Source organism: Felis catus, chromosome B3 (genome assembly GCF_018350175.1).
Source record: "Felis catus isolate Fca126 chromosome B3, F.catus_Fca126_mat1.0, whole genome shotgun sequence".
NCBI lineage: Eukaryota > Metazoa > Chordata > Mammalia > Carnivora > Felidae > Felis > Felis catus.
The window spans coordinates 10894380-10920214 of NC_058373.1; the positions used below are offsets into that span (position 1 = coordinate 10894380).

Below are 25835 nucleotides of genomic sequence, written 5' to 3' on the forward strand. Positions count from 1 at the left end.
CATCCACCAGAAAGTAAACAATATTGACTTAATGTCTCTCTTGCCTGGCTGACCTGTGGAGCAGGCGAGCAGCCTGTTTCCCGCCCCCTCCCCCCCTCCCTGCCCGGGTCAATTACCAGAGGCCTTGTCTTCTGTCCCCTGGTTCTGCAAACCTCCTATCCTGGAATTCACAAGTGAATGCCTGGCGTGTAGCATTTCCCTTGTGCCCTAAATTCCGTGCTCCAAGCAGCTGCTGTTCAGATGAAAAACAAAACCACCCAGGGTGCCTCATTCACCTGATGGGATTCCTGCTACGGCTTCAGCACAGGACAGTGTTGTCTGGGCCTTAGTGGTTAAGCCCCTTCCGCACCACCCCCTCCCTTACTTCAGGAAGGCGTGCCCTTGGCGCATCAGACAAGAAATTGAAGCTGCCTTGCAAATTACTTTCACGGAATTAAAAAGCTTGCATTAAAGACTTGCCTAGATTGACTTTTCTGTGCCAGCAGCAGGAATGCTTCACAAAGTTGTTATAAAGGGCCAGCGCTTTTACTGGCAGACGTAGGAATAACGTGATTTCCCAAGCTGGGTTGACAGAGAACGGTAGAACAAGGAGTTGGGGGAATCTGTGGCCTGTGGCCAAATCCAGCCCACTGCTTGTTTTTGTTAATAAAGTTTTATGGGAACACAGCCACGTCCATCGTTTCCATATTGCCTATGGCTGCTGCTTTTGTGCCAAGATGGCAGGGTGAGTTGTTGCCATGGGAACTGTGTAGCCCGGAAGCTTAAGATATTTACTGCGTGGCCCTTTGCAGAAAAAAGTGTGCTGGGCGCCTGGGTGGCTCAGTCGGTTAAGCATCCGACTTCGGCCCAGGTCATGATCTCATGGTTCATGAGTTTGAGCCCTGAATCCAGCTCTCTCTTCAGATTCTCCGTCTGCCTCCCGCCCCTCACACATAAACAAACATTAAAAAAAAAAAAAAAAAGTGCTGATCCCTGTTCAGGAATCCCTGCAAGGGGACCACATGTCCTTTAGGTGACTACAGTTCAGCGTGAGCTTGACATCTCCTGCATTGTTGTTGCACCTGGTCCCTGACCTGGACCCTGCTGCTGGGCACCAGAGTTCAAGGGCGAGGCTTCCTCCAAGTTCCTTGGGGCAGCCTGCTGCGCTCTCACATCCCATGCCCCTCCGACAGAAGTGCTTCGAGATGGGTCTTCTCCACATTCACGGGCTCCTTCCAGCCAGAGGAGGACCCCCCCTCCACCACCCCCCTGCGAGGTCCTTTTGCTGTACCTTCCTTTCTCCAGGCCTCCTCAGCTGCCCGCTCTGCCCTGTGTCCCTGCTCCTGCACCTCTCCCATGGGTGCCCTCTGACGTTCTGCCAGCACTACCCTGCTGAAGCCTCATTACCCACCTGTACTGCTGAGATCACTGCCAGGGCAATTTCTCCTCTTTCCATGCTATGCCTCACTGCCTGGATAATGTTGCTCCCGCTCAAGAACCTCCCTTGGCTCCCCATTGACCTCCAAATCAAGGGCAGACCCTCCGTCTGGCCTTCAAGGTTGTTTTCTTTCTGATTATTCCTCACAGTGCCCTGAGCCCAAAAGGTCTCCCCCACCGCGACTTACCCCAGGGTGATCTGGACTGTACCGCCCACGCCCCACTGATCTTTGCTCTTGGAATGTTGTGACCCCTCCCCTCACCACCCCCCGTTCATCCTTACTGCATCCCGGAATCCTAGATATATTTTCCTTCTTATGCCACCGAACACCTGCTCTCACTCTCTCGAACCTTCTGCCACTCTGTCCCCTGTATGGTGGGCTGTGGTGTTCTTTGGTGGCTGCTTTCTGCTCTCCCCAGATTATAAAATCCCACGGGGTAGGCACGGTCTCTCATAGCTCTGTTTCTTGCACCTTGCCACGGAGCGGGCACTCTGGAATGGGAGTCACAGAGCATGCACATGAGTGACGAGGGCAGCGTTTTTATATGCACCTACTGTGTGCTGGCAGCCCTGAGGCGTGGCCTCCTAATGCTCGCTCGGGCAAGCATCGTTATCCCCGCTGCCCTGATGTGCAGACAGGCTCGGCAGGATCTGCCAAGTGCCGTCCGAGGCAGACAGGACCTCCAGGCTTCCCTGCTCCCGTGCTGCCCCCAGAGGAGCGTGTTGCATGGTGTGAAGATCCGTGCAGGTGCAACGCCTCTGCCGTGTCCATACGGCGTGTCTGCGCACACACAGACCCCTGCCCGCCTGTGTCTTAGAATCACTGGGAGCTTTGAAAATACGCACGCCGGGGCCCATCTCCCTCAAATTACGGGAGAGTCCTGGGGGTGGGGGTGGGGCAGGCACTGGGTTTTCCAAAGCCCCCTCCAGGTGATTCTACTTCAGGCCACGCCCTAAGCCAGAATAAGAAAGCCGACAGACCTCTGGGAAGGTTCCTGGGGGCCGTCCTGACCCTTGGCTGCTGATCCCAAGAGCTTCTCATTCCCTGGGTTCCTGACACCCTCGGCACTTTTTGAAGGTGAGGGAGGGCTCATCTGTAGGTGGCCGTGGTCTCTGGGTACCTCCTGCCTGAGGGGACTTGCGACAGCTGCGGTTGGCCTGAGTGTGCCTTGGGTACCCTAAAGGGGTGAGCTCCCCCAAAATGCAACCCCAGTTTCCCACGTGAGTATGTCCCTATGAACTGAAAATGAGAGAGTGCTTGTGATTTGTATTTAATTTAACAAAAGAAACTCTTCAATCTTGATCAGGGTAGGTTTGTTGAGGATAGAGCAGTGGTTCTCAAAGCGTGGTCCCCGGAGCACCATCGACACCACCTGGGAGCTGCTGAGAGCTACAAATTCCCAGCCCCACCCCAGACCTGCTGCATCAGAAACTCAGAGGTTGGAATCAGGCAGTGAGTGATACCCTTCCGGGGGATTTTACTGCCTCTGAGGTTTGAGCAGCGCAGCTCGGGATTGATGGTGAGGACACCTGGAGTCTTGGTCGTTTCCTGCCCCAGCTGGGCATCTGAGACCCCCCCCCCCAGCCCGCCAAGTCTTAGAAAATCTCAAGCTCCTCTCTGGGTCTCCTCTCAGGGTTTGGGAAGTTGTATTTCGAACACGTGCTCCCAGAGATTCAAGACGCTTTCCATCAGTCCTGTTACCCATTAAGTAAAGACAGTTGTTCCCTTTAGCACGCATCTTTCTCCTTGCTGGGTTCGCTGCCACATAAAAGCCACAAGTGGGTTTTATGGCCTCATGCATACTTAATTAGGCCATCTTCTCAAAATTGTGTTTTAAGTGAGTGAAAACATTTGCCTCTGATCTAATCCGCAAAGCACCTTTTCAGAATGTTTGCATGGCCGAGGCTAGTGAGGGGCCACAGGTCAAGGAGGCAAAGACCTGTCACCCCCATGGGCTGCTCTGCAAAGAGCAGGTTCGAAGCAGGACAGGAGCTGCAGGCACAGACGTCCGCTCTTTGTAGAAGAGCTGATTATTTTTCGTTTGGCCCACAGCTGTCTCTATCCTCACCATCCTTGTCTGTCATCAGAAACGTCCGCACCTGTGTGATACTTTATGACGGGGTGCACCTGGCGGAACAGAGCCGTTGTCACGTTTGAGATCCGCCGCCTAATACGTATGTCATTAAGCCTCATGGCAGGAATGAAAAACGGCTTCCGCTCCAACCTTCCCACCTGTCCACCCTCCTGCTTCTGCTGTCCTCTCCGCCCGTGGTGGAGGTCACCAGGCTCCAGACCCCACCAGGCTGCTTGAGATGACTCCATTGTGCCCACACGTGTTCCTCCTCTATTTCTGGGCATCTCTCAAGACTCAGCACGAAGGCCTGGGTGAAGCTTCCCCCCCCCCCCCCAGGCAGGTAGGCTGTCGTGTTTTGCACTCCACGCGGCATTACCTATCATAAGCGTGGCTAGAGCGCGTACTCTCTCATGCGTGTTTGTGTTACAAAGCAAAGGAGTAAATAAATGAAGCCTTTGTTTTTCCTACCCAGAGCTTCCGGAAGGAACTTCTTTGGCAGTATTTGAAAGTCAGTTTAAAGGAGACCAGACTTGCTAATAAATTTCTTTTCTCGACAGTTGCAAACACTTGGTGTTGGGAAAATAATCTAGCCGCGTAGTTAGGGCTGTCGGAGTCGCGAGCTGGCTTTGACTTGCCTAGAAAGTGCGGTGGAAACGGGAATCCGAATTGCAATGTGGGCAACAGAGCGGGTACCCAGCTGGCCTGTCACAGTACCCGTGTTAGAACGTGGCTCTGCAGGGCTCGCCCCCAGGGCCAGTGCTGGAGGAAAGACCACAGTAGCGGGTGCCATTGCGTTAGTGCTGTGCACCCTGGACCAAAGCCATCTGGGGACTGTAACAAAATCCTGGGGCCCAGGCTGTCCCCGAGACCAGCTGAGTCAGAAACACGGGGAGGGACCAGGCATTTGAAATCCTTTCCTAAGTGCTTCCGGTCTAAAAGCGGCATTGAGAACCACTGGGTTAAAGGAGGCTGTTTCTTTCTTTTGTTTTTTTTTTAATATGAAATTTATTGTCAAATTGGTTTCCATGCAACACCCAGTGCTCATCCCAAAAGGTGCCCTCCTCAATACCCATCACCCACCCACCTTCAGCCTTCAGTTCTCAGTTTTTAAGAGTCTCTAAAGGAGGCTGTTTCAACGCGTGGGGTTGAAAAGGAGGGAAGGAGGAATCCATCACTTGGCTCTTGTGTTCTTTTTCATAAGGCAAATAAAGGCATGCTAATCCTTCTAGGTATAGCCGTGCATGTGCCTGGTCAGAGGCTGTGGATGCGTGGACAACGGTGCACATATTTATATGTTCGGAGGAAGGCTAAATCCACACGACTCTCCTTCCCATTTCTTAGCAACACACAGCCCAGCGTCTCCGAAGATGAGTTTCTCAAGTTCTGCCCATTTCTCTTGCCACTGTATGGACTCAGGCCTTTCCTTGTCTCTTTTCTCGTTACAAGTTTGCTGACATTCCTTTCTTTACTCTTCCACCATCCATTTGTCACACCGTGGCCACACCTGGCATCTTTTCCACTGTAGAAACCTTTGATGTTCTCCGATGTCCCTTGATAAATGACAGTGGTTTATAGATCGCCCTTCCCAGCATTTACACCTGTAGGGTGTTTATTTCTGGCATCAGCCCTAAGAGGTAGCACTCTTATCCCCATTTTATAGACAGGAAAGTGAAAGCATCTGGTGAACTGCCCAAGGTCACAGCTGGGTTGGACCCACGCATTCTGAACCCAGAGTCCTGGCTCTGCCTACGAGCTCCCACTACGTAGGGAAAGACGGCTCTGTGCTAACAGACCTTTCATTATTTCCGATCCTTGTGTGCATCCTGCTAGGTTGATGTTACTTTTTAGGTTTCACAGTAATCCAGTCTTGGACAGGTTAAGCACCTTGACCGAAATCCTAGAGCAAATTAAGGGTGTAAGAGCTGGGATTCAAATCAGGTGCTCCCCTCTCCATACTCTGCATTTTCCCCCACCACACTGCATGAGATTGTCTCATTTCTTTAGGGTGGCATCTGTGACTCTTTAGAATCCGGTGCCCATCCACCTTTCCAACCATTTTCCATTCTGTTATTAAATCATGCCACATGACTTTTGCTCACACTGTTCCTTTTGCCTGGAGCGTTGTTTCCTGCCCAGCTAGGGCTATGAGACCTCCCAGGACAGGGACCCTTGTTGATAATACCCCCTGTAGAGGCCATTTGCATTTTCTCTCCACCTCACAAGCCCTAAAATGATGCATCTGCCCTTGCCCTCCCCCCCCCCCCCCCCAGTCATGTGATGGTTGCAGCCTGAATGTAAGATCTAGTCACTTCGTGTTTTAGTTGCGCATGTTTGCTTTTCTGCTAGGTGGCATCTTGAGGCCAGGCATCCTTTCTTCCTCCTCTCCCTCTCTCTCTCTCTCTCTCTCTCTCTCTCTCTCTCTCTTCCCCTAGAACATTTCCAAGCCACCAGGAGAGGTTACTAAATATTTGTTAAACAAATGAAGGGCAGACAAGAATACAAGGGTGGGGAAAGCCTTAAAAATCTTCCATCCAAGAGGCCTGGGAGGGGCTGCAGTGAGTGCATAGAAAAGTCAGGGATGTGCTTACTTGGTGGCCTTTAGGGAAATGTATGTTGGAAATTTCCAGAAGGAAACCGAGCTAATGATTATCCCAATGAACTAATCCAGCATATCCATTTTGCCAGCTAGGTTTTTGGCTCATTTTATTTTCTTCCGGTGTGCTTTGCTAACCTAGTAAAAAGCCCATGGCCTCTGTGCCCTCCCAGCATGGACTTTCTAAATAGCGTATATTTGGGAGTGTGTAATGACGGACTTCAGGGCTTTTCCGGGACTCATGAGCCCTGCTACGTGGTGGTGGGGGTCGGGAAGGGGAAGTTGTGATTCCCAAATATAGGCAGAACCTTTGAGGAATGGAACAGGTGCCAAGAAAGACACCTTCCTTTGCCATTGGGGAAGCTGGGAAAGTTAATTCTTTTAGCCGTTGACTTGGGGCTATCATACTAAGTAAACATTTTTAGGACTCTTCGGGGTTAAGTCGCTTAAGTCACTTTTGCATCCTGCGGAAACCGCTCAGCGGCCAGGGCCGGCCCGGCAGGTGCACTCTGAGGCCGGAGGGGGCTTCCGCTTGGGTGGCGTCCGTCAGCATTGGCCTTGAGATTTCGTTTTGCACCCCGCAGGTGAGCGTCCTGACCACCCTGGAGCGGAGGTTCAACCTGCAGAGCGCCGACGTGGGCGTGATCGCCAGCAGCTTCGAGATCGGGAACCTGGCGCTCATCCTCTTCGTGAGCTACTTCGGGGCGCGTGGGCACCGGCCCCGCCTCATCGGCTGCGGCGGCATCGTCATGGCCCTGGGAGCATTGCTGTCGGCGCTGCCCGAGTTCCTGACCCACCAGTACAAGTACGAGGCGGGCGAGATCCGCTGGGGCGCCGAGGGCCGCGACGTCTGCGCCGCCAACGGCTCGGGCGGCGACCAGGGCCCCGACCCGGACCTCATCTGCCGCAGCCGGACCGCCACCAACATGATGTACTTGCTGCTCATTGGGGCCCAGGTGCTCCTGGGCATCGGTGCTACCCCCGTGCAGCCCCTGGGCGTCTCCTACATCGACGACCACGTGCGGAGGAAGGACTCCTCGCTCTACATAGGTAGGAGCTGTGGTGGTGCCGGGTTCGCTCCCCTGTGGTCCATGCTCTGTTAGTAGCAGGGGTGCCTTGACAGGAAGGCAAGGTGGGCCCCCCCGAGCTTCTTAACGGTTCTCCGACGTGACTGCACATCTGCAGGGGGTGGGGTTGAAAAATGGGGATGCCTGAGTTGCACCCCCAGGAAATCCGGTGTAGTTGGTCTGCCGTGCCACTGGGACTCCACAGGTGATTACCGTGTGCGGCAGATTTGGAGGTCCTGCTTTGCTCCGGCATGAAGAAGCTCGAAGTGGGAAGACGTGGTCAGGAAGGGTTAACACGTATTAATCTGCCATGGGTATGGGGACTTTGAGCCATCTGGCATTAGCCACCGAGGTCTGTTTGGGGTCTACACCTTGGAAGCCCCAGTGTTTAATAATCAAACTGATCTTCTGGTCATTGTCCTGTTGAAGTTCAAAGAGACAATTACAACCCCCCCTCCCCCCCCAGCATTTGGTATCCTTCAGAGTTGGTGACTTGTGGTAACTTTCTGCATGGGGGGTGTGCCAGGAACTGGAGATTTAGGGAAAAAAGAAGGTATGTGTACGTTTTAAATTTCACACCGTAATAGCCTCTGTTACTTTGTACTGGCTCATTGGAAGCCCCTCATAGGTTATGGCGTTAAGGAACCTCCACGTGTGAGCTGTTCTTGCAACAAATGGGGTCCTCGCTGCTCTTGGGCACCGTGGCAAGGTCATTTGTATTGTGAGGGCCTGGCGAGCATCTCTATCCCTTGTTTACTAAGTGTGGATTACTAAGACTTGTCCCCACTCCCTGAGCGCTCAGCTTTGGCAGAATTCCTTCTACCCGTGGAAACTTTTTTCCCTCCTGAAGCACTGTGCTTTGAAGTATTAAGTTAATGATCACACAAAGGTTTAGGTTAAGCTAGAACTGGAGCAGAATTTGATGGAAAGCTCTCTATCCGGGCAGCTTCCACTGTTGATGAGCTAGGAGGGTTTGGAGCAGTTACGCGGCTCGATGCCGGGTTTCCTCCGTGACTTTCTGTCCCAGCTGTGGAGTAAATGCTTTTGTTGAAAACCTGTGCTGCAGATGTTCACGGTTCTCTGTGAACGGGCTCAGGGTAAGAAAGGTGGATGGAAAGCGTGTGCCTCTCCATCTAGGGCTGGAGCCTGGTCATGACTTCTCTGTGGAACACGACGTGGGAGAGGGGACTTCCCAACCCACGATGGCCAGACCCTCTCCCCCTATGGTTAGGGTGGGTCCTGGGGATGTCATTTACGTTTTGTTGCTTCTGAAGCTTGAGCGACAGCGATCCCAAAGGAGTGTGTCACAGACTAGAACGTGGGTCTCGGCATGTAGCCAAATAGCCTCCTGAGGTCCAGCCAGACAATTGGTCTAGGACTTGACTGATGGCATCCTAAGACCCTGGGAGAGATGTTTTCTGGTAGCAGTTAACAGTAAGTAGATAAAGCTCAGAAGAGGAGATGGGGGAATGAAAAGCGGAGTTCTTGTCTCTGATGACAGAATCAAGCAGAAAAATTTCTCCGGAGTCCTTCCTCCTAGAGGCCTAGAACCCTCTTTTGTAAGTCTCCCTGCTGAGTTAGGTTGGGGTCTTTTCCTGCACTGGCTGGGGCCTGGTTTGGTGCACAGAGCAGTAGGATGAGGAAGCGCTTTGGTTTTGTGTGTGGGTGGTGGAGGCGGGCAGTGGGGCTGACCATTCGAGGCAAAGGGCCGTCTCCAGTTCTGAGGCCACGTCATGGGATTTGCCATGAGTCTTTGTTAGGAAGAATGTTTCGGGCAAATTTCTACTTGGGTACCATTTTCTTTCTGTGATAGCTAGAGTTGGAAGTGTCCATTGGGTGCATGGATATCTTGGTGGCACTGGTCCATCCGGAAAATTCCAAAACATGTGGCCATTGAGATGGGTTCTCTGACTGTCTCTGAACTGGTTTTATGGGTCTGTGTTTCCAGGGAGCAGGAAAGAGTCAGCCTTCTGCAGAGTTTGGCCTCAATGGATGGCTGCCTTATCCCATGCAAGCTTTGGATTGTTCCAGGAACAGTTTAGGAAGACCACAGTATATGTAGAGTATAAGTCGTTCATTCATGGGTTGTACAGGACATAAGAAAGTGTTTGTGACCGTGAGGATATTTTAGCATTTATCTCCTCTAATGGGGAGCTAGTTCCTGAAGCCACTTAAAGCTTGAGGAAGTATGTTGGGGAACCTACTGAAAGGGACCGATGAATTATGGCCTTACATACTGCCTGTAGAGAGGAGGGGAGTCTGAGGGCACTGGGAGCGTGCGTGTGGATGCACACCCATTGTTGAATAGCACGTGTGTCCCCTGGTTCCAGCTCCTGCAAAGCTGGTTAAGAGAAAGAGGCTCACAGCCCGCCATCTGGTCATATGCCTAATAATGTGAGTGTGGGCTGGAGATGGAAAGGATTATGAAGACTTCCATTTGTAAAATACAGACTTACTCATAGCTGATTCTTTCCTGTGGGTGTCAGCAGGGAAGGGGATGATGACCATGTAGTCTCAGCCACAGGCCATTGGTGGCCAGGCCTGCCTCTGGGTTGCACGTCACCAGTTGGTGCCATGAGTGTTATCTACGGCCACGCCCAGGACCTCTTCATGCAGGAGAGATGGGAGCATTCGTTCCATCTTGAGTCAAGCCGATACAGTCCCCTGGAATGATTATTTGCTCTGGACTCCTGTGGCTGAGCCACTGCCAAGCTTCTGGATTCCTCGAAGGGCCATTCACAAGGGGCTTCTCTGGCTGTCACCAGTCTGTGGCTGCCCCTTTCCAGCGTGGGGAAAGGGAGCCAACGGAGCTCATTACCAGGGGACAAAACCCGCTGAATGGGAACACGACTCCGCTGGCAGGCTTTTCACTAATGCACAGTGTGGAAGCCAAGCTCACGGCGCAGCTAGACAATGACCTGTGGGTGGCACATGGCACTCTTTCTTCCTAGATGGACGGAAGGGCCAGGGGGGCAGTGGAAACCATTCGATGTGGGGCCTGATGAGGGTCCAAGAATAGACCTTTCAGGAGTCTCCTCAGTGACCCTCCATTAGCCCAGTTTTCTTAGCTGTTCTGTTTTTTTTTTTCAAGTTCAAAGCCTGGCAAGACATACTGTAGGCAGGAATAAGTAGGATAATGTAATGGACTCACCATGTCCTTTCATTAGGTTGCTATGGCAATTGGTTGCAACCTTGTCCTCTTTGAGGAAGAAAAAGGTGACCTGAGTGGTAGAGATGTTTTAAATAACTTTATTCCTAGTTACAACGTATCACATGTTCACCGTTGACAACTTTGGAAGTATGGAGAAAGAATAAAGAATCCTTACTCTTGGGACGCCTGGGTGGCTCAGTTGGTTGAGTATCCGACTCTTGATCTCGGCTCAGGTCATGATCTCATGGTTTGTGGGTTCGAGCCCTGAGTCGGGCTCCGTGCTAACAGTGGGGAGCGTGCTTGGGATTCTCTCTCTCTGCCCCTCCCTCCCTTACTTGCACACACCCTCTCTTCCCCAAAATAAATAAATAAACTTAAAAAGGAATCACTACTCTTAGCCCTATGATTACAGAAGGTCTTTTCTGGATTGGTATGTTCTTCTACCAAAAATGTGTTTATAATAAACATCTTTCTCTTAATATTTGATGCACATTTCCCCGTGTTACTAAATATTCTTCTGTGATGTTATTACTGCATGCGTAACATTCTCTTGTGGATCGGTACTGTAATATTTAATGCCCTCTATTGTTGGACATAGGTTTTTTTTCTTTGTTGTTTGTTTGTTTGTTTGTTTTTAAGTGTTTGCTGTTGTCAAGAAGGCAGACAGGACCCTGTGATTCTGAGCAGTTAAATGACTTGTCTAAGATAACTTAGCTGGACTTGTGGTCTGAGGGTGGGGGTGTTTCCATGTACGTCTGCGATGTGTCACAAGGCTGGGGTTGGCAGGGGGAGAGGGCTGGTGGCTGGTTCAGGGGGTCAGGTACAAGTCCGGCCTGCCACAGGATAGCATGAGGTCTTCAGGGGGTAAAAATCTTGGGAAACAGCCAGGAGGGAAGAGAGCAACGTGCCTCAAAGCCGAAGGGAGAGTGGGTGCCCCGGCCCAAAGTGTGGGAATAGGCAGAGGGGAGGGTGGTTCTGGCTCACAGTCCAGGACAGGGTTGTGGAGCCGCCACTGCTTTGATTAGAGGTGGCTTCAGACTAGAGCTGGTGCTTCCCAGACAGGGGCGGCTGGGTATTCCGCCTTCTGCTTCCCTCTCTCCTGAGATGCACGGGCCCTCCCCTCACATCGCTGATGATTCCCTTTTTGAACCACGATAGCCATTAGGTGATTGTACTTCCATTGGGTTAGAAATCTGTCTCCTTACAGCTGCCCACAAGCTGCCACTGGCTGTGCCCCGGGGGCTCCCCCGGAAGACTTGTTGTCTCTCTTTGCGCGTGCAAGTGTGTGTGTGTGTGTGTGTGTGTGTGTGTGTGTGTGAATGTTTTATTCATTTTTGAGAGAGAGTGCGAGTGGGGGGGGGCACAGAGAGAGGGAGACAGAGGATCAGAAGGGGGCTCTGCACTGAGCCCCAAGCCCGATGTGGGGCTCGAACTCAGAAACTGTGAGATTATGACCTGGGCCAAAGTCGGATGCTCCACTGACTGAGCCCCCCAGGTGCCCCTCTCTTCCATGTGCTGATAATTCAGGTAGCTGAGCACCAGCCTCGCCGGGTAGGGAAGGAGTTAACCTGCTATTTAGCTCTTCTGTGCCGGGACCTTTGTTCCTTACTTGACTTGGTTTTCCTGCCACACTTGAGCCGCCGTTTCCCTGTTGAAGATGGATGCTGTGGGGGCTCATTCCCAGGGGATGAAACCAGATGAATGAGGCGTGCAGGATGTGGGTCCTGTGTTAGTTTGCTAAGGCTGTCCTAACCTAACACCACAGACTGGACGGCTTAAGCCACAGAAATTTATTTTCTCACCGTTCTGGAAGCGGGAAGTCCAAGATCAAGGTATCCTGAGAGCTGTTTTCCTCTGAGGCCTTTCTCTTGGCTTGCAGATGGCTCCTGTTCCTCCTTTTCCTCCCTTCACAGGGTCTTTCCTCTGTGTGCTCACACCCCTGGGGGCTCTTTGTGGCCTGATTTCCCCTTCTTGAAAGGACAGCAGTCAGGTGGGATTAGGGACCCCCTGTATGACTTCATTTAACCTTATTACCTCTTTAAGGCTCTATCTCCAAATGCAGTCATGTACTGCAGTACTGGAGGTTAGCGCCCCAACATGAATTTGTCCAGGGCGGGGAGGGGTGTGTGATTCATCCCATAACCGGTACTGAGGGGATCACTACCAAACTAAACCAAGACCCTTGGGTCTTTTGCCCAAACTTTTTTTACAAGGAACTGTATTGTTTTGTGTGTGTGTGTGTGTGTGTGTGTGTGTGTGTGTGTGTGTGTGTGTGTATGTTTGTGCTCAAGAAATTATTTGAAGATGTAGCTTAAAAACAAAAACAAAAACAAAACAACTTTTTATTTTGCGATCATTCTAGAATCACAAGTTGTTGCAAAGTACCGGGAAGTCCCCCATACTGTTCATCCAGTTTCCCCCAATGTAACACGGCGCATGACTGAAGTGCAATATCAAAACCAGGAAATTAACATGGTACCATCTGTGGAGCTGATTCAGATTTTGCTAGTTTTAACATTCATTTATTTTTGAGACAGAGACAGAGCATGAACGGGGGAGGGTCAGAGAGAGAGGAGACACAGAATCCGAAACAGGCTCCAGGCTCTGAGCTGTCAGCACAGAGCCCGACGCGGGGCTCGAACTCACGGACCGTGAGATCATGACCTGAGCCGAAGTCGGACGCTCAACCGACTGAGCCACCCAGGCACCCCAGATTTTGCCAGTTTTGATGTGTACTCGTTTGTGTGTGTATAGTTCTGGGCAGTTTTTTTTTTTAATTTATTAAAAAAAAATTTTTTTTTTTTTTTTACGTTTTATTTATTTTTGAGGCAGAGAGAGACAGAGCATGAATGGGGGAGGGTCAGAGAGAGAGGGAGACACAGAATCAGAAACAGGCTCCAGGCTCTGAGCCATCAGCCCAGAGCCTGATTCGGGGCTCGAACTCACAGACCGTAAGATCGTGACCTGAGCCGAAGTCGGACGCTCAACCGACTGAGCCACCCAGGCGCCCCTAGTTCTGGGCAGTTTTAATACAAGTGCATCGTGTTTTCAACAGAACGGGATCAAGGTGAAACCAGATCAGTTTGAGTTGTGGGAGTGTGTTTGGTAGGCAGGCACACATGCAACACTGATACACACATGCGTGTGCGTGGGGAGAACACCGAGATAGAGAGAAGTCTTTAGGTGGAATGGAGGCTGGCCAGAGGAGAGGGATTCTTCCAGAAGAACCCTGTGAGAGCCTTCTGAATTCCCTGGAAGAATGGAGCCCTTGCAGGCTGCCCGAATCCACAGAGCAATTGCTCTGAGTTGTGTGGCACATGTATTAGACACAAATGTGTCATGTTTTTTGATCGCTTGTATTGAGACCCAGTGGAGGCCACTGTGTTCCAGTTGATGCAGAGAGAATTATTCTCAGATTTCATCTGCCAAGTGTTTGTTCAGTACAAAGGTCACTATGATACCAGCCGGCAGCCAGAGAGAACCAAACTTCTCGTCGGAGCCCTGGGAGCCCAGAGTTATTTTGCTTCTGATGAGTTTTTATTTTAACTTGACATTGGGTAAAACGTGTTTCAACTCTCCAAAGAGTGTGGGTCGGGTATGGATCAAATACACTGTGACTGCAGTTCATCTGAAAAAAATAATTAAAAATCTTTCCCTCATGGGAGCAAGCATAACTCATTATATTCTTGCAACTTCATTGATATTGAAGTCTCCCTCATTAATTTCTTTTTCTAAAATAAATGGCACTGTAACACTGGTCAATTTGCTTTGGCTGTGTTCCACCCCCTCTCCCCAGCTGCTGGTCACATGCCATTTTCGATGTGTTTTAGCAACGCGCTAGGAAACATGCAAGGGGCTCTTATCTGGTGCTTCCATATTGCCTGGGCTGCTAGGTGCTTCTTGTTCATTTTCAGCTGCTCATAATTCATGCCCTGTGGCTCATGGAATCGCTTCTGTGCTCTCTGCCTGGGTGACCTTGGACGAGACTCTCAGCGTGGGCTCTGGAGTCTGACAGTTTTGAGATTCAAACCCCGGCTCCCCTTCAGACCTGCCACCAGGATTTTGGACACCTTTCTGGTTAACCTCAGCCTGTTTCCTTAGCAGTAAAAAGAGGTCGGGGTCTACTTTGCAGGGATCTGCCTTGCTATCCTTTGCATCAGGTACCCTGTCCGTGGTGGAGATCAATAAATGTTGTCCTGTTCTTTTTTTGTGGTCCTATCATCTCCATTTCCAGATGTGGAAAGTGAGGCGTGAGATAAGTGACTGACTTACTGAAACACACAGGCAGGTCTTTGACAAGAGCAGTTGGATCCTGATTTTCAGCTTGGGACATAATCCACCTAGTAGATCTAAGAATAGCAACCTCTTCAGTCCTGCATTAAATCAGCAGGGCTCTTCTTTGCCTGCAGACCCCTTCCTGTGGCTCATCTCAAAGTACCTAAAGTGCTAGCATGGCCCCAGGCAGCAGGCGATCTGGTTCATCCGAAGTCAGAGGCACCCTAGAGTATGCCCATTACCACAACATGATGTATTGGTTGGCTTTCTGGGTTTTGACACATTACTTCCTAATTTGCTTCTTGATATTGGCTCAGTTTTTCAAAAGAATGTATTCTCACTTTAGTAAAATTGAGAAAACCCCAAGTATAATAAGAAACTATAATATCTAATCTGGGTACCTATAGAAAGTTATTGTCGATATTTAGGTATATTTCCTTCCAGCCTTTTTCTTTTGTCTTTTAAGACCCTACTTACTATACATGTAAACCTACTTTCAATGGACCTGTTGTAAAGTTTGTAATATATCAATTATATGTGAAATTATTGTGTTAATTATCACAAAGATAACTATAGGGTATTTTGATAATCTAGAAATGCTGGAATGTGCTCGTTGGTCATTTGAACGATGAACATCTTTGTGGTTTGAGACACATCCGTCCACATTTGCCGAAGACTTAAAAGCTTGGGTTAGTGCCGTGATCCCATGTGAATTGGAAGGCAGCCCTTTGGCCTGGCTGTGACTTTTTCCAGAAGATAAGTAAGTGAGACACAAGTGTGCCATGAAAAGATGCTTTGGGCTGGCCAGGAGTGTGGGTGCCCTTGTTGTCAGCCCCAGGCCACATCTTCTGCCCAGGGTAGAAATCTTAAGTGCTACAAGGGCTCGGCCAGCAAATGAGAAAAGCACACCATAGATGGAGGCTGAGGAACTGAGGGTTCTTTCTTCATCCGAATACAGAGTCAGTCTTGCCAAATCTTCGGATTTTTAAGAGTGATCGGAAATCCATAGTTTGCAAGTGGACTGAATTGCCAACTCGTTGACATCCTCTCCAAATCCTCCCGCGGGTCACCAACACAGAAGCCAGCTCGAGTACGTTGGTGGCTTGCCATTTTGGACCCTTGGCTCTACATCATCCATCTCAAATTGCATTTGTCTTTTGGATAGCAAATAAAACAAGAAAGGAAGCTAGGTGGTAAGGGAAGAAGTTGCACATCATGGATGCCGCAGCCAGAATAAATAGTGTTATCTACTGTGATCGCAGGTGATCTGGGCGTTGGGTTGGGGATGGGGGCGGGGACTCTTGCACAAACACAGGACACAGTTTGGAAGAGAGGAAGGAGTCAGAGCTGTTGCTGAGCCTCTCAGGATGCTATTCCAGCTGAGGCTTTGCCTTTTGCCTCATGAGCATGGGAATCCTAGAATGGAAAAGAAATTCAACCAGTTTTCCAAGCGAAGAATGTCTGGATGAAGAAATCTGTTCCCCAAGAGTTTCCTGAAGGGAGTAGAAACCAATACCATTTGGGGCTAGTTGGGGCCTGTGGATGTTTCCTGTGTGTGCGGGAACATCTTTGCTGAGAGATTTTAGAGCATAGCATTCAAGTGTTTGATGACCCGATGTAAGACCAGAGAGGCCCAGACAGACCTAGAGAAGATTCGTGGGGGAAGGTGAAGGTGCAGGTGCATGGGGCAGGGTCGGGGCGGGGCGGGTTCCTTCCTTCAGAACCGCAAAGGCACATTGTTTCTATACCATCAACCTCTTACTGCACCTGCCTCGTGAAAGAAGATCGATTTTATTTTTCCTTTCAACTGTAACGCAGGCATTGTTTTTCAATATAAAAGGTTCTGAGCTATTTTCCTGAATAACCTGCATATTCCTTTTCTTTAGTTTATTTGCAGACTACTTCTTTCCGACAGAGAATAATCTCCGCTTTATCTCCTTTTTTTCCTTTCACCTGCAAGAGGCATTCAGTGAGAGCAGCTGTGGGAAGGGTTTGGTTTCTGTAGAGGGTTGTGATTTGCTGTTGTTAACACGGGCGTTAGAGGTTAATGGCCTTCCTCTTCAGGGCAAAGTGAGTTCTTCATTGCTAGGGGATTCTTGTGTTAGGCCTCATGGAAGAGTCTTTGTTGTGGACGTTGGCTTTTCGCCTGTCTAGCACCTCGTTTTCGTGACCGAGTGTTGCCTTTCCCCAACGAGGGCTGCAGACATGATAATGTGGTCCAGGCGTGGCTGGCCATGACATAGAGAAGGGCTCCCATGTACAAGGATTGGCCCAAGGATTGTGATAATCAAAGCCTACCATGAGGTTTGACAAATGGACTCAGAGTGAGAGAGAGAGCGCGAGAGACAGAGACAGAGGCCACTTTCTTTTCTAGGACTGCTAGCTGTAAAAACTTTATGTCCAGAGATTCCAATGTCTGTCATTGCTGCCACATGCAGGGAAGCTGACCTAGGAGTGAAGACCTCGCAAAGGAAGGTAGATCAGGGGGAGAGAAGGCAAGACGACTGCCTGGATCCAGCTCTGCCGGAAGTGAGCCTCTAGCCCTTGGAATCCCAGTTCCTTTAGCACAGAAACGATCCTGTACAATATTTGCAGTTCACGGGCTTGACTGCCCAGTCATGTCACGGCGAGAGTTGGACTGGATTGCTTTCCTCTCGAGGTTTGACCCCGCACCTTCTGATGGGGATAGCGTTTCTGTGCAAGGAAACCCACGTAGGACAGCTGTGCTCTGATCAGAGAGCTAGCTCTTTTACGATGCCCTAAAGACCTGAACAACACCTAACCCCATGCAGTCAATGAAAAGGGTTAGGTTGGAAGTTCTGCCTCAGGTTTTCATTTCATTATTTCCTAGCCTTTAAGTTGCAGGAAAGAGACCTAGAAACCAAAAGGAATGCCCCCCCCCCACTCCCTGCTTTCTCCCTGACCACTCCAAACAAACAAAGTGTTTAAAAATAACCTGTTGGCAGGCAGGCTTTGTTGGGGAGCAGTAAGTGTTTAATAGCAAATCGCTTACGGGGGTGGGAGAGTGTCCAGCATGTTGGGTTATTATTCGGTGCTGCTGCTTATCGAATGGAAGAAGGCTGACCAATCCTGGCTCCTTGACGCGAGTGTGATCGCTGGCCCTGCCTTCACTCCCAGCACTGGCTTCGTATCGTCAAGGGCCAGGAGGCTAAATGAGCGCGCGCCATTTGGGACTTGGCTTTGCTATTTCGTTCCTGCCAAGATGTGTGCGTGTGCATGTGCTTATTTTTGCCCTTGTGCAAACATCCGAACGCACCAACGCGTTAGGTGGCTGATGGGCGCTCATAAACAAGTTAGGTGTAGACATTAGAGCTGGGGCTCAGGAGTTTGCCTTACGAGTGTGAAGAGAAATTGGGGGCTACGTAATGGGGCTGCTTCAAACTGAAGTTTCTTGGATGTGCTTGAGGGGAGGGATCCAGGACCTTCTAAAATTATTTGGAGGTGCGTGCGTGCTCTTGCGGAGAAGCTTTCTCTGGCTTCTCGAAGAGGTTCAGGATCCAAAAATGGTTAGAATCCCATAAAGTCTTTACGACAGGCAGACCGTGAGGTTGGGCGACTTGGGGTAAGATAAACCAAGATAGTCGAGGTGATGGGCTGTGCGGAGTGACAGATGGAATGCTGTGGACTGCTCAGCTGTCAACTTGATCCGCTCCCTGGGGAGCCCCCGTACCTCCAACAGGAGGCATCTTCGCATCAGTCAGGCAACTGTGGGTGAAAAGTCAGAATGTGTTCCCAGCCACTCAGGAGACGCCCTCCAAGCCCTCCTCCTCCTGTGCCATTGCTTCCAGGGTCCAAAAAAAAAAATTCCTTTGGGGCTAAAATTTTCCATCCCTTCTTTCGGCCTAACTGTGGGTGTTTGGGGTAATATTCAGCAAATTTTCTGTGTTGGTTTTGCACGGATGCACAGATAGGAAAATCAGCTTTTTTTTTTTTTTTTTTTGCTTTGAAAGCAAAAACATTTTAAAAATGCACTGGTTCATAATGGAATCTGAACTCCCGAAGTCAAAACTTTCCATGCGTTCTTACTAAGAAAAATTCTCTCCCGGGCAATGACAAACAAACAAGTAAGCAGAAAGTTGTGAGGGACCCCAGAAAATCATCTGGGGACACAAATGAACTTGGCAAAATTAGCATGGGCAAAACTTTTTACCCCACACTTTTTGGGACGGTCGCTGCATTTAAGAAACCCCCTTTCTGTCTTTACCAATTCCCATTGCCACGTAGTTCGGGTATGGGGTTGCAGGGGGCAGGCAGGGTTTCGGGGTTGGGCACATCCTAAGCTCTCTCCAAGAAGAGATGTTTTTCTCCCTTTATCTCTAATGTTCTAACTAAGCATGTGGCACCAGTGGATGCGATTTCCCAGTGCCTCCTTTTATGCCCAAGGCATTATTACCGTAAGAACGTTCATATTTTCCCACCTGCCTCATGGGCTGTTAATGGAGTTTACAAAGGGAATTTGGATTCCCAGCAAGAGGCCTCATTAGCCCGGCAAGGATCTGATAGATTCTAAAATTGTGTATGGACACTTGGAACCTGTAGAAACCCAGTGGTGTCTATTATTAGATCTAAATTATTTCCCCTACCCCAGCCTCAGTCGGTACATTTGTATCACGGGAGAAAGAACCTTACCTTGATCCAGCCGGATCAGCTGGATTGGCTTATGCATGCATTAACGCCTGTGGTTCTGGGGCTGAAGACAAGACTCAGAAGCCATGGGGCAGCATAAAGAACAAAATGTCTCCTGCATGGGCGCTTTTTTATTTTTTAATATCCACCTTGTTACTGGTTGTGAGCAAGTGTTTAATTTTAGGAACGACTGTGGTCACAAAGAAAATTTAACACCTGTCTGCTTATTTGGACAAGTGCGTCAAGCACGTGGGGGTTTGAATAATGACTGTAGCAACACGGGATATACTAGCCGTCCTCTTTGGTGTCCCTGCTACACAACAGAGAATGGGGTGCTTTGCCTGTGGTCTCTCGCTCCCTCCTCCTAAAGCCCAGGGAGACCAGGGTTACCATTCTCATTGTGTGGATGAGGAAACTGAGGCAGAGGGAGTATGCTCGCACTCTTTCTCTCTCTCTCTCTCTGTCTCTTCCTCTTTCTCTTCCTCTCTCTCTCCCCTCTAATAAAATTATTCCTGATTTTAGCAGTAAAGTATGGAATGGTGAGGAGTGTCTCAGCCAGGAGACGTTGATGGCCATAGGGGACTCAGGGTCTGGCTTCTCTGTGGGAATTGTTAAAAACTCTCATCCGATAAAGCTTTGTTCCCACGAAAGAACCACGTGAGTTGTTTTCACAATCTCCCCGTAGTAAAGTGACAGACACTCACCAGACGGTTTTGTTTACATTTCAGGCCCCGCAGCCTTTAATTGGTATACAGTCACTGCTCTTACACAACTTGGACTTGGGTCTGTTTGTTTGTTTGTTTTTTTGTTTTCTCCCTCACTCCCAGGCTTGGCCAAGCTGGCTTGCTTTGCTCCGCAAGTCAGGAGTGATTGTACGTATACCTCACTCGGCCACAGCTGGGACCAAAATGGTAAGAAGGTAAAATAAAAAAGGCTTCGTGGATCATGGAGGAACAGGTGAGAAAGAAGTATGAAAGAACAGAGACCGTGAGCTGAAATATTGCAATTCCCGATAGATCGGAGAGGGGTAGAGGCCTCTTGCGCCTTCCTAAGGGCATGATGTCCAGGTAGCTGCATGCTCCTCCCAGAATATGTTCATCCTCACTGTCCTGCGGGCTTGTTGGAGGTCTGCAGACAAATGACCGTCTCTTATTGGCCTACCTGGCAGAGTGGAAGGTGGGTTCAGAGGTCAGAGACTGGGCGTGAGCCACCAAGTTCGTGCAGACGGGGAGTAGGGAGCGCCTCTGGCTCATGACTCCAGATTCATATTTCCACCTTTAAAAAAAAATGTTTATTTTTGAGTGGGGGGAGGGGCAGAGGCACACACACACACACACACACACACACACACACACACACACACACACAATCTGAAGCAGGCTCTCCAGGCTCTGAGCTGTCAGCACAGAGCCCTATGTGGGGCTCGAACTCACAAACTGAGAGATCATGACCTGAGCCAAAGTCGGACGCTTAACTGAACCGCCCAGGTGCCCCAAGCTTTTTTGTTGTTGTTGTTGTTAATTTTTGAATTGTAAAAAAAAAAAAAAAAAAACAAACAAACCACATAACCTGAAATTCACCATCTTACCTGTTTTTTAAACAATGTACAGTTAAGTAGTGTTGTTGGCACATTGTTGTGCAGTGCTTCTCCAGAACTTTCGTCTTGCAGAACTGACACTCTTCACCCAGGAAACAGCCCCAGTCACCACCATTCTGCTTTCTGTCCTTACGGGGTCTGACTGTTCTCATTACCTCTCCTAAGTGGAGTCCCTACAGTATTTGTTTTCTTGTTGCCGGCTTTTTCCATTTAGCAGAATGTTCTCAAGGTTCATCCACGCTGGAGCCTGTGTCTGAACTTCCTTCCTTTATAAAAGCTGAATAATATCCTCTGGTGTGCGTATACCACATTTTGTTTATCTGTTTATTCCTCATTGGGCATTTGGATTGCTTCCACCACTTGGCGATGGTGAATAGTGTTGCTATGAACATCTGTGTGCAATCTATTTCTGCCTTGTTAAAAGTCAGCTCTCAGGGCATCTGGGTGGCTCAGTGGATTAAGTGTTCAACTTCGGCTCAGGTTATGATCTCCCGGTTCGTGAGTTCAAGCCCCGCATCGGGCTCACTGCTGTCAGCACAGAGCCTGCTTTGGATCCTCAGTCTTTCTCTCTCCCCCTCCCCTGCTCTCTCTCCCTCTTTCTCTCTCTGTCAAAAAATAAACTTAAAAAAAAAAAGTCAGTTCTCTACTTGGGTGTCCTAAGTAGATCCCAGGAAGTGCAAAATTCATGTCCTTAAATTTTCTCCCCAATTTGCTTTGTCATTGTTTCACCCTACCCTTTTCCTCCCACCCCTTGCATTTAAAAGCCACCACCTCTTACTGATCCTGGCTTCTGAAGGTCTCTGGAGTCTGGCCCCTGCCCTTTCTTCATTTGCCTCAGTTGTTTCAGGCCAGGCCCTCAGCACCTCTCATCTGGATGAGTGTGTCCATCTTTCACGAGTCTCACTGATATTTAAGATACTAGTACTATATATTTTTGAGAGACTTAAAGTTATTTGACTCCTTTTTTAAAAAATATTTTTTTTAGTGTTTATTTTTGAGATAGAGCATGAGTCAGGGAGGGGCCGAGAGAGAGAGGGGGAGACACAGAATCCGAAGCAGGTCCCAGGCTCCGAACTGTCAGCACAGAGCCGGATGTGGGGCTCGAACTTACGGACCGCGAGATCATGACCTGAGCTGAAGTCAGACGCTTAACCGACTGAGCCACCCACGCCTGCCCCCACTTGACTCCTTTTTAACAAATAGAGACAGGTTAAATTTAATCGTCTCCATTTCACTCATGCATTGACTTAACAAGTATCGTGAGCTTACCTTATGTCAAGCCCAGTGCAGGGTGCTGGGGGGGTGGTACGTGGATGGATGAGACCTAGCATCAGACCATGAGAGTAATAATATTAGGCATCTATGAAGCACATTCTGTGGGCCAGAGACTGGGCAAAGTTCTTATGTATTTTATCCAGCGTGATTCTCGAAAAAATCCCTTAGGTTTTATTGTCTGCATTTTATGGAAGGAAATCTGGACATAGAGATTGATAATCTGTCCAGTAAGGGACAGCATGGGGACTGAGCCACTTCTTTCTCCAAGGGATGTGTTCCTGTGCTTCCCAGCAAAGTCTATCAGCAACTGCCATAAAAACCAAGAGCTTGAAACGCAGGGAGGGCAGGATGAAGCTCCAGGCTTATGGGAATCTACACATGCGTTTGTGTATGTACAGTTGGAAAATATTCACCAAATGTGCTCAGGAATATTTTACAAGTGTGAGTAGTGACTCAGTGCCTTGCAGAGACACGCCGTCTTCCAAACCATAGCTGCCGTTGGAGAAAAGAAACCACGTTGCACATGTTCTCAAAGCAAGAACTTGTGTAAACTTCATTTTTCACCCGTGTCAAATGCCGTTCCCTGATGTGATGCGTTATCTGGTCAAGGAAGTGACTTGACAAAGCCTCTCGCCCAGGCTCAGAAAGGAAGGCGATGTCCCTGATGTCTCCAGGCTGGATGTCTGGGGAAAGAAAGCATGTTTAAAACTGGTGAGCCTTTGCAGCTGGGAGACGGTGTTTTACTTCCTGTGAATCACATAGGGCCAGCCCGAAAGAGGCCACCTAGCCGTGTGTGTGTGTGTGTGTGTGTGTGTGTGTGTGTGTGTGTGTGTGTAGATGGTGGAAATTGCTATTCACCACACAGAACATGAGCATATTCTTTTAAGAATATCACTCCTGCTGGAGACGATTGAACGAGTAATCCACGAGCTCACTAGGCAGGTCTTTAATTTAAAGTTGGGGGCGGGGGAGATTCGGTTCTGTAGCTTGCTGCCTGCTGTGGTGTTGCCTTAGAAAGCTCTGGGTGGTGGAAAGCCCCCATTGGGAGAGTGCATACCCTGTGCCGGGCACTCGGAAATGAGTTTTCTCCTTCCCTCTGCATTATAGCCATTTCACAGAATAGAAGACTGAGGCTCAGCAGAATGAAGTTACTTGTCTCAAGTCTGTATCCCTTAGTAAGGAAGTGATCAGAGTTGAACATAATGTCTGTCCACTGATGGTGTCTGGCCCAAAGCTGAGATTTGGTAGAATAACTGATTTTTATTATGGGATATTTGAAACGCATACAGAAGTAGAAAGGCTAGTTGAGTGGACCTCAGCATGCTCATCGTGGCCTGCCTTGTTTCATCTGTCCCTACCCAGTCTCCCTTCTCCTTGGTTGTCAGATGTACGGTTTCAGAAATTTTAGATCAATCATTCTGTATGTAAATACTTAGTGTTTATTTCTGGAAGATGAGGACTCTATAGAAACAGAATTTACAATACTACTGTCATGCCTTAAGCTCTGATGATAATTTGTTAATGTTAACACCTATGTACTCAGTGTTTAAATTTCTCAATTGGCTCTTTAAAAAAAGAACACACACACTTTATTAGATCCAAAGAGCTCTATGATTTGCAATTAATTGCCTTGTTTCTTAGGTCCCCTTTAATCTATAGGTTCCCCCCCCCCCCCCGCCCGGTTAAATAAATTGAATCATCTGCCCTGTAGTTTTGTACAGGCTGGATGGTGCTTTTTTAGCATGCTCTTCTGTCCCCCACTTGTATTTTTTGTAAATTGGTTGTTAGCTCTAAAGGACTGATCCGATTCATGTTTGATTTTTTTTTCCTTTTCTTTTTTTTGTTGCAAGAAATACTTCATAGGTGATGATGTGTATTTCTATTAATGACACACATAAGGTCTGCCTTCTCTTTCTGTGTCATTGACAGCCATCGATGGTCAGGTCTCTACATAGTGGGGATGTTCAGATGCTCTCATTCCTTTTTCAAAAAATTCTATTAAGAGAAAGTTCCTTATTTCAACCCTTTTATTATATTTGGGTAGAATTTGATTAAGAAAAGCAGGAAAAGTGGCTATGTGATTACCAAAAATAATGTTATTTATTTATTTATTTATTTGTTTGTTTGTTTGTTTATTTGGAGTTTGTTTTGTCCTTAAGGTATATCCTTTTGGGGACATATGAATTACTATCTTTAAATATCATTGAAAAAATGGCTTTTCTCTGTGTGGTTTGGACTTGAATTCAGTGAACAATTACACATGTTCCATTTTGTTTTTGATTTTTATAGATTATTCTTAAGAGATAATTTTGTTTGATAATTACATAAACTATTTACATGGTGTCAAAGTCACAACTACAGAACAGGAATGTTCTGAGAATTCTGGCTTCCAAACCTATCATTGTTTTTCCCTCCCACACCTCAGACATAGCCATTTTTCTTTCAGTTTTTGGTTTTTCTCTGTTTGAAGAATGTAACCAAATATATTTATATACCAACTTCTCCTTTTTCTTTATAAAATGTAACTAATTATATGCATTTTTTTTTCCCACCTGACTTTTTCACTGAACAGTATATCCTATACAGGAAGATTGCATTATAAAGAGTTCGGATAATGGGCATTGTATAAAGATCTATGGAATCATTGAATTTTTAGAGCTGGTGGTAATGTAGCAAATATTCATGTGGCATTTACTGTGTTCTGTGCACTGTGCATAAATTCATTCAGTAATTCTCATAACAGTAATGCTCTGGGGTATGTATCATTATTGCCACCATGCTATAGGTGAGGAAACCAAGGCACGAGGTGGTTGGTTAGGTGACTTGCCCAGAGTCTCAGATCCAGTGAGTGGCTGATCTGGGATTTGGATTCAGGTGTATGCTCTCATATACCACATTATATTGCTTTAGAATTTCTGGAGTTTGATTTTCTGGTTTTTATGAGTTAAGGGAGTTCTGGCCCCTGGGCAGTTAACATTAAATATGTCACTACCGTGTGCCCTGTCGCAAGCTTTATTACTTTTTCATGTGATCCCCAGCTTGCTGTGCAGCTTCTTGTTGGGTCTGGAATTTGATCTTAACTTACCGTAAAGTTAACCACTTAGCCTGTTTGTTATTTCATGGATGCTCAGACAATGAGACTCATGGGTCAGTTTAGGGCCTTTATGACTCTTGACACCTTAAGAGTAGGTTGTGACTATTCCTTTTACCTTGAAGTACCACAGAGGTGATGCTGAAGATGCAGGTGGATGTCTGCGGTGCAGAAGTCCTGTTATAGGAGAAGGATACCGAACTTGGAGTATCCACTGCTTTTATAGCAAGCAGTAAGCAACCCTAGCCTTTGTCCCAGAGGGAAAAGTTCTCTCATCCCTTACGGTTGCTCATTGAGAAATGGTTGGGTTCTGAATCTAGCCCACCTCTGTTAGCTACCTAATGGGCACTGTTTACTTTCACTAGCCTGATGTTAGAAGCCCAATAAGTCTGCTAGATGGGGGGTAAGCCCTCAGCCTTTTCTCTTACCTTGTGTCTTGGCAAATGTAGCTGGATGAATGGGAACATGGACACTCTCAGAGAACTTCTCCTGACATTTCTTTGCACCTTTCTTGTTTGAGAATAAAGAGTCAGGTGGGTCCACATAGCCCTTCTTTGACAGATTACAAGTGTTTGAAAATATTTGCCAATATTCCCTGGCATGTTTATGGTAAGTTTTGTATCTCTGACTTTTTTTTTTTAATTTTT

The 25835-nt window shown here is 48.3% G+C and overlaps 1 protein-coding gene and 1 long non-coding RNA gene across 6 annotated transcripts in view; one reads left to right on the forward strand and one right to left on the reverse strand.

Annotated features, from left to right (window-relative positions):
* Positions 1-25835, forward strand: part of SLCO3A1 (solute carrier organic anion transporter family member 3A1) — a 312860-nt gene that overhangs the window by 57582 nt on the left and 229443 nt on the right. For all 5 annotated transcript variants that reach the window (XM_023254948.2, XM_023254947.2, XR_006598872.1 and 2 more), the window contains exon 2: positions 6670-7135. In XM_023254948.2, the coding sequence (XP_023110716.2) occupies positions 6670-7135 (466 nt within the window). The remainder of the gene's footprint in view (positions 1-6669; positions 7136-25835) is intronic.
* Positions 18173-21079, reverse strand: LOC123385816. Its single transcript, XR_006598876.1, has 3 exons — positions 20814-21079; positions 20387-20500; positions 18173-18304 (listed from the first exon to the last, which is right to left on the reverse strand). It is a non-coding gene; the product is annotated as an uncharacterized LOC123385816 (long non-coding RNA).